General features: G+C 48.5%; 1 protein-coding gene across 4 annotated transcripts; it reads right to left on the bottom strand.

Moving 5' to 3' along the window:
- Nucleotides 1-200: 200 nt before the first annotated feature.
- Nucleotides 201-14963, bottom strand: LOC124629004 (uncharacterized). 4 transcript variants are annotated; one of them, XM_053686949.1, is made up of 5 exons: nt 14826-14962; nt 7024-8120; nt 6085-6817; nt 4598-6005; nt 201-4318 (listed from the first exon to the last, which is right to left on the bottom strand). In XM_053686949.1, exon 5 carries the CDS (start codon nt 2483-2485, stop codon nt 515-517), a length of 1971 nt encoding a protein of 656 aa, XP_053542924.1. In that variant the 5' UTR covers nt 2486-4318; nt 4598-6005; nt 6085-6817; nt 7024-8120; nt 14826-14962; the 3' UTR covers nt 201-514. The 4 variants fall into 4 exon arrangements, with proteins under 4 accessions (XP_053542924.1, XP_053542923.1, XP_053542922.1 ...); XM_053686948.1 differs by lacking the exon at nt 14826-14962 and having other exon boundaries at nt 7024-7473; nt 7560-8367; XM_053686947.1 differs by lacking the exon at nt 14826-14962 and having other exon boundaries at nt 7024-8367.
- Nucleotides 14964-15469: the final 506 nt, after the last annotated feature.

Here is a 15469-nt window from a genome sequence, read left to right on the forward strand (position 1 = left end):
AATAATGTAATTAAAACCTCAGTATATAAGTCTGCACTGTGCAGACTTGCAACAGTGCAACAGTGCAATATTGCACTGTTCTCTACAGGCTTGTAATTTTCAAAAATATCATAATTTCCAATTCAGTGCAAATACAGTAGCCTAAGAGTTGCTTCACAGTGTCACGAATCGTGACAGAGCAGAGATAGGACGGATGCAAGTGCTGGATGAACAGTTGTTTATTAGAGAGACAGGCAGACAAATCCAAAACGTGATCCAAAACGTAATCCACAAACATGTAAGAGGTCAGACGATTGGCAAACAGGCATACACGGGGCAAGGCAGGAATCTAGGTCGATAAACAAAACAAGAAACGAACTATGATGAGGGGCTGGAAGCGGATAATCCAGCACGAACTAACTCTAAACATGGACCGTGACTATGACTATGATATGCGTTAAACTAGCTCTAAACATTTAATCTTCCGCGCTGTGTGCTGAGAGGCGCGCCGTATATATGCGGACATAATCAGCGTCTAAACCGCTAGCAGCTGAGAGCAATTCAGACCCATGTGAAATCCCAGCCAATGACAGAACAGGGAGGAGACAGAAACATAAACAAAACACACGTGTCCAGATGTCATTACAGTCAACAACGGAAAAGCAGGTGCTTGCGGATTCGTGCTTAGAGCACGCTGCTTCAAGGGGGAATCGTGACAGAACCCGTCCCCCAAAGGCACTCCTCCCAGAGTGCCATGAGTCATCCCATTTAATTGGCGGACCCGCCCCCTGGACTGAATGTCCCAGGCAGAGCCAGGAAACTGCACGGTGTTCTTGGCGGTGCAGGGAAGCGGAGCGACGTCCTCGGCATAGCAGGGAAGCAGAGCGACATCCACAGCCGGGCAGGCAGGCTGAGCAAAGTCCTCGGCGGAGCATGAAGGCAGAGCGACGACCACAGCAGGGCAGGCAGGCTGAGCAAAGTCCTCGGCGGAGCATGAAGGCAGAGCGACGACCACAGCAGGGCAGGCGGGCTGAGCGAAGTCCTCGGCGGAGCATGAAGGCAGAGCGACGTCCTCAGCGGAGCATGAAGGCAGAGCGACGTCCACAGCCGGGCAGGCAGGCTGAGCGAAGTCCTCGGCAGAGCATGAAAGCGGAGCGACGACCCCAGCTGAACTGGAAGGCAGAGCGAAGTCCCCTGTAAGGCCACGGAGAGGAGCGTGGGTCTCCGTGCGGCCAGGGGGAAGGACGTTTGCCATGGAGCCGGAAGGCTGAGCGACGACCTCAGCTGAACAGGGGGGCTGAGCGACGACCTCAGCTGAACAGGCGGGCTGAGCGGCGTCCACAGCTGAACAGGCGGGCTGAGAGGCGTCCACAGCTGAACAGGGGGGCTGAGCGACGTCCACAGCTGAACAGGCGGGCTGAGCGACGTCCACAGCTGAACAGGGTGGCTGAGGCTCTGAGGTCACCAGGTGAACCTTGGGCATGGGCGGAGCTTGGCTGGCCGTGTCAGCAGGCTGGGGCGCGGGCGGAGCTTGGCTGTGCGCGTCAGCAGGCTGGGGCGCGGGCGGAACTTGGCTGTGCGCGTCAGCAGGCTGGGGCGCGGGCGGAACTTGGCTGTGCGCGTCAGCAGGCTGGGGCGCGGGCGGAACTTGGCTGTGCGCGTCAGCAGGCTGGGGCGCGGGCGGAACTTGGCTGTGCGCGTCAGCAGGCTGGGGCGCGGGCGGAACTTGGCTGTGCGCGTCAGCAGGCTGGGGCGCGGGCGGAACTTGGCTGTGCGCGTCAGCAGGCTGGGGCGCGGGCGGAACTTGGCTGTGCGCGTCAGCAGGCTGGGGCGCGGGCGGAACTTGGCTGTGCGCGTCAGCAGGCTGGGGCGCGGGCGGAACTTGGCTGTGCGCGTCAGCAGGCTGGGGCGCGGGCGGAACTTGGCTGTGCGCGTCAGCAGGCTGGGGCGCGGGCGGAACTTGGCTGTGCGCGTCAGCAGGCTGGGGCGCGGGCGGAACTTGGCTGTGCGCGTCAGCAGGCTGGGGCGCGGGCGGAACTTGGCTGTGCGCGTCAGCAGGCTGGGGCGCGGGCGGAACTTGGCTGTGCGCGTCAGCAGGCTGGGGCGCGGGCGGAACTTGGCTGTGCGCGTCAGCAGGCTGGGGCGCGGGCGGAACTTGGCTGTGCGCGTCAGCAGTCTTGGGCGCGGGCTGAACTTGGCTGTGCGCGTCAGCAGTCTTGGGCGCGGGCTGAACTTGGCTGTGCGCGTCAGCAGTCTTGGGCGCGGGCTGAACTTGGCTGTGCGCGTCAGCAGTCTTGGGCGCGGGCTGAACTTGGCTGTGCGCGTCAGCAGTCTTGGGCGCGGGCTGAACTTGGCTGTGCGCGTCAGCAGTCTTGGGCGCGGGCTGAACTTGGCTGTGCGCGTCAGCAGTCTTGGGCGCGGGCTGAACTTGGCTGTGCGCGTCAGCAGTCTTGGGCGCGGGCTGAACTTGGGCGACCGGGTCGGTAGACTTGGGCGTGAGCAGCATTTGGTCATTAGGCTGAGATATTAGCAGAGCTTGGTCAACTGGATCAGCAGGCTTGGACGTGAGCTCAGGGACGGGAGGCTTGGCTCAGAGCTCAGGGACGGGAGGCTTGGCTCGGAGCTCAGGGACGGGAGGCTTGGCTCGGAGCTCAGGGATGGGAGGCTTGGCTCGGAGCTCAGGGACGGGAGGCTTGGCTCGGAGCTCAGGGACGGGAGGCTTGGCTCGGAGCTCAGGGACGGGAGGCTTGGCTCGGACCTCAGAGCTCGGACCTCAGATCCATGTTTTGGCGGAAGATTCTGTCACGAATCGTGACGGAGCAGAGATGGGACGGATGCAAGTGCTGGATGAACAGTTGTTTATTTGAGAGACAGGCAGACAAATCCAAAACGTGATCCAAAACGTAATCCACAACCATGCAAGAGGTCAGGCGATTGGCAAACAGGCATACACGGGGCAAGGCAGGAATCTAGGTCGATAAACAAAACAAGAAACGAACTATGACGAGGGGCTGGAAGCGGATAATCCAGCACGAACTAACTCTTAACATGGACTGTGACTATGACTATGATACGCGTTAAACTAGCTCTAAACATTTAATCTTCCACGCTGTGTGCTGGGAGGCGCGCCGTATATATGTGGACATAATCAGCGTCTAGACCGCTAGCAGCTAAGAGCAATTCAGACCCACGTGAAATCCCAGTCAATGACAGAGCAGGGAGGAGACAGAAACATAAACAAAACACACGTGTCCAGATGTCATTAGAGTCAACAACGGAAAAGCAGGTGCTCGTGCATTCGCGCTTAGAGCACGCTGCTTCAAGGGGGAATCGTGACACACAGTGAAGATTTATTTAACAACAGTGTTCTTTACAACAAAACAATGTAATGTTTGACAGTATCAGAATATATTTTCTATAAAAAAATTTGCGTTAATACATATCTAACCCTTGAAATGAAAAAATATCAAATAAATACAAATACAAAATAAATAAATAATAACAAATAAAAAAAATTATTGCACTTTCTAATGACACCATCATCTCTTTTTCCTTTGCATAAGTTAAGAAAATGGCTTCTTTACAACTTCAACACAAACATGAGAACATTAAAGGGTAAATCTCCAACACTATTCTTTAAAACATCACAATGTCCTTTTCTGCAATCGATCTGAACATATATTCTTGTTCACAGATATCCAATCCTTAAACACAAATAAAGAAAACAAGTATTGCACTGTTCTCTGCAAGAATTCTTTTTACAGTATAACTTTCTAATGACAGCTTCATCTCTTTTTCCTCTGCATAAGTGTAGCTTCAAGGAAACATGGCCAACCCTAAAACATTAATAAACGCCTGAGCAATGCAGTGATCTCTGCAACTTTGTTTATCACAGTGTCATTGTCCAAAGACATGCAAAAAAAATTTCAGTGCACATGAGCATGAATGCCTCAAGGTTCTTCTAGGTTAAAGTGCTCGTGAGTCTCTCTTTTTTTTTTTTAAATGAATTTCACTGTTGAGAAGCTTCTCTCACAGGCTACTTGTGTGATGGACAGTGTTAATAGCAACTTGTAGGCGAGTCCAATCACATGGTAGGCATCAGTTAGACTATTGTACTGAGAGAGGATGAGATGAACACAAATGCCACAGTTTTTACAGGGGGAACAAGTTTTGCTCTCTAGTTGCATCCTGCTGGTCCACAGAAGGATCCTCATCAGTTCCTTGTGGCATTTCACTAGCTGTCCTGACAATGTAACCCTCCAGAGGGGACATCTTTAGTCTGTCCTAGACTCTGCTCTCCCTTTCACACTTCCTTCTGTATCCCTAGACTCGAGTGCACCTTAATCACAATAAAAAGCATTTCATAAGCTTTAACATATTTGACATGGAAAGCACGTTTTAATTTAAACTACTAAAATATCCAAATGGCAAAATATGTAGGCTTATTTCATAAGACTTTTATCCTATTCCCTTTCAATCATGGGCTTTGTATATTTAGGCTACCATCTTTTGATAAAAAACAATGTCACTAACACTTGGGCATAGAAAGTTGTTATAGGCCTATTGTAACTAATGTGATCATGTTTGCTTATTCACACACTGTGGTACAACAGCTTACCTGTGTTTTCCACAATGACAGCATCAATCTCCTGCATAGGCCTACAACTGGGTCCTGGCTCTGCTTCTGACACTAAAGCAAATTTTACAAATTGTCATATTTCTCACCACAAATCTCCCCTTTTTACAAAGCTTTTTAGTCAAGTCAAGACAGTTTCACTAATGTAGTGCTGAATCATCTGGTATCATTCATTATCTCAGGGCATTTTTTATTGAGCAGGTGCAGCCTATACCATACTCTTCATAAATATTAATTCTTCTAATTCCTATATTCATTCAATGAGCAATAGGGGCTGCTGCTGCTGAAGAGCCACAAGAAAAATTTTGATACTGTAGGGAATCTAGCCAGCGGGGACGGAGCACAGACACACAGGAGGCGGTTTCGGTGCCACTTGTGGAGAAATCTTTATTCACAAATAGTTCGTGAGAGGGTGTGGGTGCGCGTCGAAGTGGGGGTGTGAGGTGAAATGCTTAGTCGCTGCAGGGTTGCCGAGGGCGTGCTAGGGGTTTCCCGAGTAGTAGGGATCCCGTTTCGCCATTAGGAACAGCCGCGTCAGCGAGTCTTCACTTGCGTCTGGATTGCCTGGAAAACACACAGCATAGGTTAGTGCGTACACACCGAGAGTCTTCTCTCCCCCTCCGAGCGGAATATCGGCCTTTTATATTCTCCCCTTGCCTGCTGGATGGTGGAATTCTCCTGTGCCGCACACCATTCACAGGCAGTGTGTGTGTCGGCAGCCCTGCCCCACTGCCTTGTGCTCTCCAGCAGTCCAAAACATTGGTGGTGCTGAAGCGGAGCTGTCTCTTCAGCACCACCATGGCAGTCGTGGGAGGAGCGATCTTTGTTTCTTATGCGCTGACTGCTGGTCCGTCACCACAGTTCCCCCCACTCAGCTCCGAGCCTACTGCCGCCACGTGTCTGGCCCACAGTGCATCCTGTCGCGAGAGGCCATCTGCATTCCCATGGTGGGTCCCCGCCCGGTGCTGGACCTGGAAAGAGAAATCCTGCAACAAGAGGAACCATCGGGTTACCCTGGTGTTAGTGTCCTTGCCTTTAGCCATCCACTGCAGTGGGGCGTGGTCTGTCACCAGATTGAAGTGCCGACCGGCCAGGTAGTATCGCAGCTTTTCGATGGCCCACTTTATTGCCAGGGCCTCTCTTTCCACGGCCGTATATTTGCTCTCAGCTGGGGATAACTTTCAACTGAAGTAGAGGACCGGGTGGTGTTCTCCGCCGAAGGTCTGTGAGAGAACAGTGCCCAGCCTGGTTTCGGATGCATCTGTGTGCACGGTGAATGGAAGGGCGAAGTCTGGGTTGCGTAGCACTGGGGCGCTGGTGAGGGCTTCGAAGGCCCGCTCTGCCTCTGCAGACCACTTCGCCCAGACTGACTGGCCCTTCTTCATAAGATCTGAGAGGGGTGAGGGTACAGAGGAGAAGTTAGGTACAAATCTGCGGCAGTGCCCTGCCAACCCCAAGAAGGCACGTACCTGTTTTTCTGATGTAGGCCGGGGATAGTCTCTTAGTGCCTCAAATTTCTTGGTCTGGGGTTTTACTAGGCCCCGGCCAATACGGTACTCGAGGTACTGTGACTCAGTCAGCCCTAGGTGGCACTTTTTGGGGTTGGCTATCAGCCCAGCCTTCCGGAGCTCTTTCAGGACCTCCCCCAGGTGGAACAGGTGGTCCGACCAGGTGGAGGAATGGATGACTACATCGTCCAGGTAGACGGCTGCGAAGGGACGATGGGGACGGAGGACAATGTTCATCAGTCGCTGGAATGTTGCGGACACCCCATGGAGCCTGAAGATGAGAACCTGGTATTGCCAATGGCTGTACACCGTGCTGAAGGCAGTCTTTGGTCTCGCCTCTGGGGCCAGGGCCAGTTGCCAGTATCCCTTGGTTAGGTCCAGGGTGGATATGAACCAGGCCCTCCCCAATCGCTCCACTAGGTCGTCCACTCGGGGGAGGGGATAGCTGTCGAACTCCGAGACTTCGTTCAGCTTCTGGAAGTCATTGCATAGGCGCATACTTCCGTCAGGCTTTGGCACGACTACAATGGGGCTGGACCAGGGGCTGTTGGACTCCTTGATGATGTTGTCCCGCATCATTCGGCCGATCTCCTCCTCGATAGCCTTGCGGCAGGCATCCAGGACACAATAGGGATGCTGCTGCACCACATTCCCGGCCGGGTCTTGATCTCATGGTGGACCAGCTGCATCATTCCTGGGGAGGTAGAGAACACATCCGTGAATTGACCCACCAACTCGATAGCTCCTGTCTTCGCCCGGGAGTGAGGTCTTCCCCCAGCTGGACCAAGGTACCCTCGTCATGACCTGTGTCCCGTGCAATGAACGCAGAAACTATTGGTGCCGACTCTACCCATTTCTTTAGCATGTTCACATGGTACATTTGTGTCTCCGCTCACTTACCAGGCTGTTGCAGGTGATAAGTTTACGGCCCCCTTCCACTCAAGGACTGTGTATGGCCCTTGCCACCGGGCTAGGAATTTGCAGGAGCTGACTGGCACCAGTAGGAGCACCCGGTCGCCAGGTTGGAATTCCCGGGGTTGCGCCGGCCGGTTGTACACTTGTTTCTGCTCCTCCTGGACGATTAGGGCCACTCGGTCAATTCTCCCTGGCATTTCCTGTACGTAATCGACGACTGAGCAGAACGGGGAGGGCTGTTCTTCCCAGGCTTCCCGGGCCACATCCAGCAGTCCCCGACATTGCCGTCCGAAGAGGAGTTCGAAGGGGGTGAAGCCCGTGGAGGCTTGGGGGCACTCCCGGATGGCGAAGGTCCCAATCTCTCCCCTCCTCGTCTACCACCCATTGTAGCATCTGCTTCAAGGTTTGGTTGAACCTCTCGATGAGCCCGTGGGTCTGTGGGTGGTAAACGGACGCCTTTAGGTGCTTAACCTGCAACAGCAGACACAGACCAGACATTAGTTTGGAGACGAAAGGCATACCTTGGTCGGTTAAGATGTCCTTTGGTATCCCCATGTAGCTGAACAGGAGCATCAGTTCTCTCGCAGTGTTACGGGAGGTGGCTTTGCGTAGCGGCACCATCTTGGGTTATAGGGTCCAAGCCGACCCTCTCAAAGGGGATGCCTATGATGGGCAGATGGATAAGGGGGGCCGGCGGGGGCCTGTGTGGGGCAGTGCGCTGGCACTGGGGTCACTGTCAGCAGAAGCCCCGGACCTCTGCATCCATCCCTGGCCAAACAAAATCGTCTTTTAGCTTCTCTAGGGTGTTTCGTGCCCCCAGGTGGCCCCCGAGCGGGTGGGCAAGGGCCAGGTGCATCAGCGTCTGCGTCTGCGTCTTGGGAACTACCAGGAGGTCCACAATTTCTCCTCGGCGGCTGGCTCGTTGATACAGGAGGCCTCCCCTGATGAGGAAGTAGGAGGAAGGGAGCCTCTGGTTCGGACTCTGGTTGACCCCTTCTATCTGACGCACCTGGGCCCAGCAGTGTTTCAGGCGGTCGTCCTCCTGTCGCCTGTTCCCGCCTGAAGTTCCCCTGCCAGTTTACCTGTTGGAATACAGACGAGAGCAGGTTAGAGGGTGTGTGCAGCGTACCTTCTGTCCCAGCGTCCTCCTTGCCTCGGGCCACGTAGGCCTGTCGCACTCGCGCTTCCTTCACTCGCTGGGGCGGTTGCCGCGGGTCCAGCATGGGGAAGACACACCCTGCCGGCCAGGTTTTCTGGGCCTTCTTTGGCATTCCCTGGTCTGGGCTATACCTTGTCAAACCCCTGTCGGCCTGGGCTCGTCTTCGGGTGTCCCATAGTCTGGGTTGTGTTGGTGGTGCGGTCTGTCCTTGCCGAGCGCCAGGGTGGTCAGGGTGCGTTCCAGGGCGGTCAGTAGTTCCCTGGGTATCCCAGGGCCTTGCATTCCCACGGCCTGATGTTTGGTGGGTGGCAGAGTCCTCAGGAACTGGTCCATGGCCAACCTCTCTACAACCTCGGTGGTGGTGTAGAGGTCTGGCTGGAGCCACCTCTTGGTGAGGCGCAGGAGGCTATCCACCTGTCCCTGTGGCTTGGCTCCGGGCCTGTAGCTCCACCAGTGGAACTCCGCCACCACCGGGAGGGGGTTCCGCCCACACCATGCCAGGATCTCTCTCTGTACTGCTCTGTAGTCCCCTGCGTCCTCTGGAGCGAGGGCATAATAAGCTGTGTGTACCTCTCCGGTGAGCAGCGGACCAAGGATGCACGGCCACTCTTCGATACCCCAGCCCTCTCGGTGGGCGACCCATCAAGTTTGGAAGAAGGCCCTGGGCTTCTTGGCTGGAATCTGGGCGGGGAGGGGCGGCCACAGGGGTCATTGCTTTCAGGGCCAGCAGCTCCCGGGCCGTGACCTGTAGGCTCTGGGCGAGTCTCTGGGCGAGTCTCTGGGCGAGTCTGTGCTCATGCCCGCATCCTCCACCAGTGCAGGGAATCTAGCCAGCGGGGATGGAGCACAGACATACAGGAGGTGTTTTCGGTGCCACTCGTGGAGAAATCTTTATTCACAAATAGTTCGTGAGAGGGTGTGGGTGAAATGCTTAGTCGCTGCAGGGTTGCCGAGGGCATGCTAGGGGTTTCCCAAGTAGCGGGGATCCTGTTTCACCATTAGGAACAGCCACAGGTGCAGTCAGGGTCGGAGTCTTCGTCTGGATTGCCTGGAAAACACACAGCATAGGTTAGCTTGTACACCCCGAGAGTCTTCCCCTCCGAGCGGAATATCTGCCTTTTATATTCTTCCCTCTCCTGCTGGATGGTAGAATTCTTCCGTGCCGCGCACCATTCACAGGCCATGTGTGTATCGGCGGCCCCGCCCTGCCACCTTGTGCTCTCCGGCAGTCCAAAACATTGGTGGTGCTGAAGCGGAGCAGTCTCTTCAGCACCACCGCGGCAGTCGTGGGAGGAGCGATCTTTGTTTCTTGTGCACCAGCTGCTGGCCCATCACCACAATACATAAGCATGAACGGTGGTTTGCAGACAACATTGTTTTGCATGGCTGCTAGCATCTTGCACTGCTCCTAACTAGCTTAACGTTAGCTTACTGGTCGTCTCATTGTCCTCATTTGGTGTGCTGGTGAACAAGCTGCTCAGTTTTGTACACTTGGCTGCATCAGTTTGAAGAGCTTTCTTTTTTTTTAATCTTGCCTTTTCAGTGCCCCCTTGCACCAGGAATTCTCCCGGTGCTCCCGATTAGCCAATCCGGGTCTGGCTGGGAGTTGATCAGCAAGATTGTTTAGATCTTGAAGTGTAACAGGTGTATCTAGAGGCAAGTAAATTGAACACAATGTGATGGCCCTATGGAGGGTTAAACGTACAGCTAATGCTTGTAGATTAGTATCAATTGTGACTTGACTGAATTATATTGCGATGAACCAAGATGCTTACTCCTCCTGAAGGACATTGCATGTTTGGTCCATTTGCATTAAAACTTAAACCTTTTTAGGATATTTGACTATTTAGTGATACGTGTGTTTCTTGGAGACAAAATGCAAGAGGGTTAAATAACATGGCTAGTAGTTGAGGTTCTGCAAAATTTGCTTTAACACCTCGACAGTTTCAATGAATAATACTGTTACTTGTTAAATTGGTAGCACCGGAACTTAAGACTCTACTCCTACTCTTAGGAGAGGGAGTCCGCGGGATTGTAAGATCTCTGCATCTATATATTCTATATGGTCAGCTTTCCATGGCCTGTTCTCCTGACTAACCTTATGTTGCAGTGTTTTTATGCCTTCTTTCCTTTTGATATTAAGGAATGTTCTATATTTAGTTCTTTGCTAGCTTTGGGTGGTGTTTGACTAGTAGAGGTTTGTGTGCTTTGTGCTTTCTTTTTTGATGAAGATAGGTTTTTGTTACTGATTAGGTGTGGTTAGCTTTGAAAGAAATACCAGTAGGACAGTAACAGATATGATATAAATCTCAGTATTAAATAAAATTTTTTTAAAAACCTGGCTGTGAGACATGCCTGGAGATGGCTCCTGAGATTTGCAGGCTGGTGTTTGCCCCCCCCCCCCAACAAAGCCGACATATGGCTTTATCCAAATTTATTGGTTCACCCATCTCGTTAGGCACGTATCCAAAATGTTCCCAGAGCGCCGGTGTAACACTTGGTTTCCCAACAAGATCCATCACAGCGGCAGAACCCGAAGTGAAATTCGCCTGACTGGATTTTGCCATGCTTAAACAAACCCGCACCAAACTAACAGAATACCATATTAAGCGTTTGATTATGATTAGGTAACTTGTGTATTAACATAAAATCGCCCGCTATATGGTAGGCTGTAAATACAAATGAATACTGCAACTGTTATTATTACACTTGTATACAAAATGTTGTACTTGTCATAGTGCTCACTCAAGCAGAAACATTAACGTGGCGTGTGACTGGCGTGTGACTGGACAAGGACTGCAATTAATGATTATTTTGATAATCAAATAATCTGTTGATTATTTCTTCGAATAGTTGGGTTAAAAAAAAAGCCATTTTTATTTTCTGTATTTTTTCAAAAAAAACGTTATTTCACATTCTGCCCAATGTTTTCCTTCAAACATTGTGCAAATTGAAGGCTATGAAAAATTTATTAAATGTATCTATGTGGGCTATGCTATACACTGTGCAAATGATTTTTAAAAATATTAATACACCTGCAACAACTAATCAATAAAATAGATAATAATCGCTTATGAAAATCATTGTCAATGAATCTCATTTTCAATTAGTTGGTCTGTGCACAGCATGGGGTGCGTTTACTCACTATGTTACTTCTGTTCCGAAAACACACATCGGAGAGTAAATACTAAAGTTGTGTCCCAAATGATGTACTATACACTTGTACTATGCATTATGTACTCTACCTTCTAGTGTATGAATTTTAGACGGGTAATATCGTCTCCAATGGAACACGAGCGCTTTTTTAAAAAAAAATTTATTTTTTATTTTTTAAACACAACCCGGAAGTAGCAGCCGTTTCCCAGTCTGTGGCACATGATGTCATACGCACATAATGTGATGCCGCTAGCTTTAGCGGATACCCAGAGTCACCGACAATGACTTTCTTCAGTTTATTGTTTGTCAACGTTACCTTTCATACTGAACATGACCTCAGTCACCATCAGATGGAGGCATAATCGTCAAGTGGCTAAGGAAGAAAGTGTGCGACCTCCAAGTCCTCGAAGGCAGGAGAGCATTTTATATTAAACACTGCAGAGAAGATAAAACTTTATAAAGCAGAGTTTATGTAGCAGGGACACACGACAGCAATGCACGAGTACACAGTTATGTTCATATCCAAAATGCTCCACTGTGTGCAAGGTCTTGGGGAAACTGGTGCGAGTTGCTTAAAAGGTTTAGTTTAATTTCAGTTTATTGTCATTATATGCTGTATTACATGCGTGCAGTGTAACTTTTGTCATTTATTATAATGGAAGCGATCGATTAGTAACGAGGGCGCGTTGCTCTTCACTCACGGGTGTAGCCGCGGTGATAGAGTGGGAGCGCGAGTAAGAGCTGTAAAATCTAATTAAAACACGACGATCAAAAGTAAACATAAGTAAAACAATGTCTAAAGGCAGTGAGTAACAAACCACAAGGTGAAGTAAAAGTGAGTTTTTATAATTAATTTAGGACTGTAGTTTAATTCAGGTGATATTTGTACATCCATAAAAAGTCATGCATAAATACTATTATGTACATACACACACAAGTTTATATTATATAATAGTATTTATGCATTACTTTTTATGGATGCACAAATATCAATGAAGTAAACTACAGTCCTAATGAATAATATATATTCTGGTGTGTGTGTATTGGGTTCTTTTCAGTCTTATATAATAGGACAAACAGTTGTGTAAAGTTTTAGTCTGAAGTTTATATTTGTAACACTCAGTTTGTGGATTTTTTTTTTTTTAAATAAACGGGGGAAAACATGGAATGAAAGTTTACTTCCCCCCCGAATAATCGATTAGGACGAGCCTTTATATAAAATGGAAATACTGGCGTGAATTTCTAATATTTACAACTAAGGATAACATAAGTGTAATTTCTGTACTGAAGAAAGCATGTCTGAAACACATTAAACAGCTCACGCATCTGTCACAGCATCTGACACGACAAGCCACATTAATACACTTACAAGTTTGTTTGGAGCCCTTAATATAAAACATTCTCACGTTTCGGACAACCTGGATCCTGTACTTTTCCCGCAGCTGCTCACTCTGTGACCACCGCTGTTTTTCAAATGTGTTTTTTTTCATTGAAATGCATTTTTCAACACTGTGAAGTGACGTCATTGATGGGGGTTATCCATAGTGACGTCACAGACCCAACTAATCAATAATGAAATTCGTTGTTGATTATTTTCATCATCGATTAGTTTTTGCAACCCTATTTGGGACACAACTTTGGTCTGTACTCTATGTGTGGGATTTGGAGCTTGATGAAGTCACTGCCAATAAAAACTTTTCCATATCTAAAAAACAAAACAAAACAAAAACCAACGACAGCAACAGTATCAATCCAGCACCGCAGGAGCACAAACGAACAAGACAGGTATGTGGACGAGATGGATGGTGAGTGGCTTGCAGGAATTCACTGCTCCGCCAGAGATTTTGTAATGTCTAAGGATTGGAATAAGTTATGATGTTTCTTTCTACAGCACAAAACAGCACAAATCGAGCACGAATGAACGGCAACAGTGTGAAGAGATTTGGACGGCATGGAACGAAGAGTGACGTCACTGCCCCAGATTATATTTGGTATTTCTAGGGAAGGGAAATAGATACACTGTTCATTTTAATGGCACAAACAAATGGCACCAATTTGGAGCGATTTGAGCGACATGGGGTGGAGAGTGACGTTACACAGCCAAAAATTATGTTTAATATCTTAAACACCAAGCTAGCAAAAACATTCGTTTTTGCAGCACAAATGAGTACAAACATATGGCATAGTTTTGGTGATAATTTAATTTCATGGGGTGCCAACTTTTGGTTGGTTGCCAGCATTGGTTGAATGTGAATGTCTGTGATTGCAGATAATTTCTGCTTGCAATTCAGTATGGATGTTTTTGCTACCCGGCAAAGAAATAAATAATAATCAACAAGAACACGAAGATGTTAGTCCCGTCCATTGGTAAATGGAATCATAGACATGGGTTATAAGAATTGTAACTCAAACTACGTTTATTAAACCAGTCCCGTTCGAATAGTGCTAAAGAGAAGAGAAGTGACAGCAACACTAATGTCCTTTGAGAAATTAGTTAAAGTGTTGAATTGGTACTTACCATTAAAGCTTAAGTGTACGGGAATGAATGCACTCTCTATACACCAGCCATTATGAGATGTGGTAGAAAGAAACTGTTACTCCAGCTGAATTTCAGACAAACCGACTCAGCTGATTGAGTGCTCTGACATAGATCAGAGATGACTGACAGGACAAGGGCATTTCAGGGGCCAATCAGATTTCAGCTGGGGCCAGTCTGTGCCCCTCTGGCCCCATCCCTGGATCTGCCAGTGGTTGAAGGAAATGTAAATTCTCTAAGCTGACTTAAAAATAACCATTAGAAAACATTCTGTACAGGTTCTGTGTTGGTTGTCGGTTCTGGGATTGTTAGTTTTTGGTTACAAAAAAAAAACCCCTACAGAGACTGCCCCTTAAACGTTATTATTTGGTTCCCCCCCAAAAAAACAACCAAACGGGAACCATATGATAACGTTAGGGGAACGTTCTGTGTTTGCTGGGGAATTAGATTAAACCCTTACATTTCACGTGACAAATCAGTTAGGCTCACAACTACGTGACCAAATAAATTAAACTAAATAACCATAACAAACTTGATACTAATTCACAGTAAAAGCAATTTCAACACTGTTAAATAAATAAATAGATAGATAGATAGATAGATAGATAGATAGATAGATAGAATTAGAGTCCGGGAGCCCTCTTTGAGATCCATGGTTCTACATGACATTGCAAAAGTAGTCTTGGAAACATATTACATAACAGAAGCAAATTTAAAGAGACAAAATCAAGTATAAATCTGTCTAGCTACTTACAGTAGCTCACTTTCACGACTCTGATCATCACTCCAATACAGTTGAACATTAGCTAGTGTCGGCAATAATAAACGGCGGCAATATATTTATAGCGAGATAAATATGTGACAAAGGAGAGGCGTTTTGCAAGGAAGAGAGTCCTGCAAAGATCTCGATTGTATTGGTTGAAAGCAAGCGCTTACCTCGTCCATTTCTTTGACAATTTCATTGAGCTTGTCATCATCCTCAAGCAATTCGTTTAGCTTTGTCATTGAATATGAACTAAATTTGCTCGTAAACCCAAATATTTCTCCCATTTCTATTCCACCAACAAACACGGCTATTCCATCAACCGGAACTGGAATTCTTATCCAATAAGAGCGCGTGAGTAGCAGACTAACGTTATTATGATGTAATTCATACTCGTTTGTAGTTAATGCTGCGTTCGACTAGAGGTCGTAACTTGTAACTTGTTATTCCCAGCATCCGACCAGGAAAAGCTAAAGAAAACGCACCCTCAACTCAAAATTCCTCCTCGTGAACTCGGGGCAGTCTTCTCAGCTATACCCCACCCTCCTTTTGTCTTCTCAACTAGTAGTTCCTCCGAATTCAAGGAGAGACGTCAATACATGCTTTATGCTCACAATAAAGATCAATTAATTCTACTGCAGAATTTTAAAGTAATTGCCCTTCAAAGTCATTGGATCTGTCAATATGTTTGAGACAGGAGGCACTTTTTGATCCGTTACAAAATGGACATTTCAAATTGGTAGACAATCAAATCAAGTCATATCAGTTCAGATGGACATCACCTATGCTTGCAATAATTATCACTTAATTTTACTGT

This window comes from Ictalurus punctatus, chromosome 16, assembly GCF_001660625.3.
Source record: "Ictalurus punctatus breed USDA103 chromosome 16, Coco_2.0, whole genome shotgun sequence".
Classification (NCBI taxonomy): Eukaryota; Metazoa; Chordata; class Actinopteri; order Siluriformes; family Ictaluridae; genus Ictalurus; species Ictalurus punctatus.

Coding starts and splice junctions, on each gene's coding strand:
- LOC124629004 (XM_053686950.1), bottom strand. CDS start 2,485: ATGCTGCTCACGCCCAAGTCTACCGACCCGGTCGCCCAAGTTCAGCCC.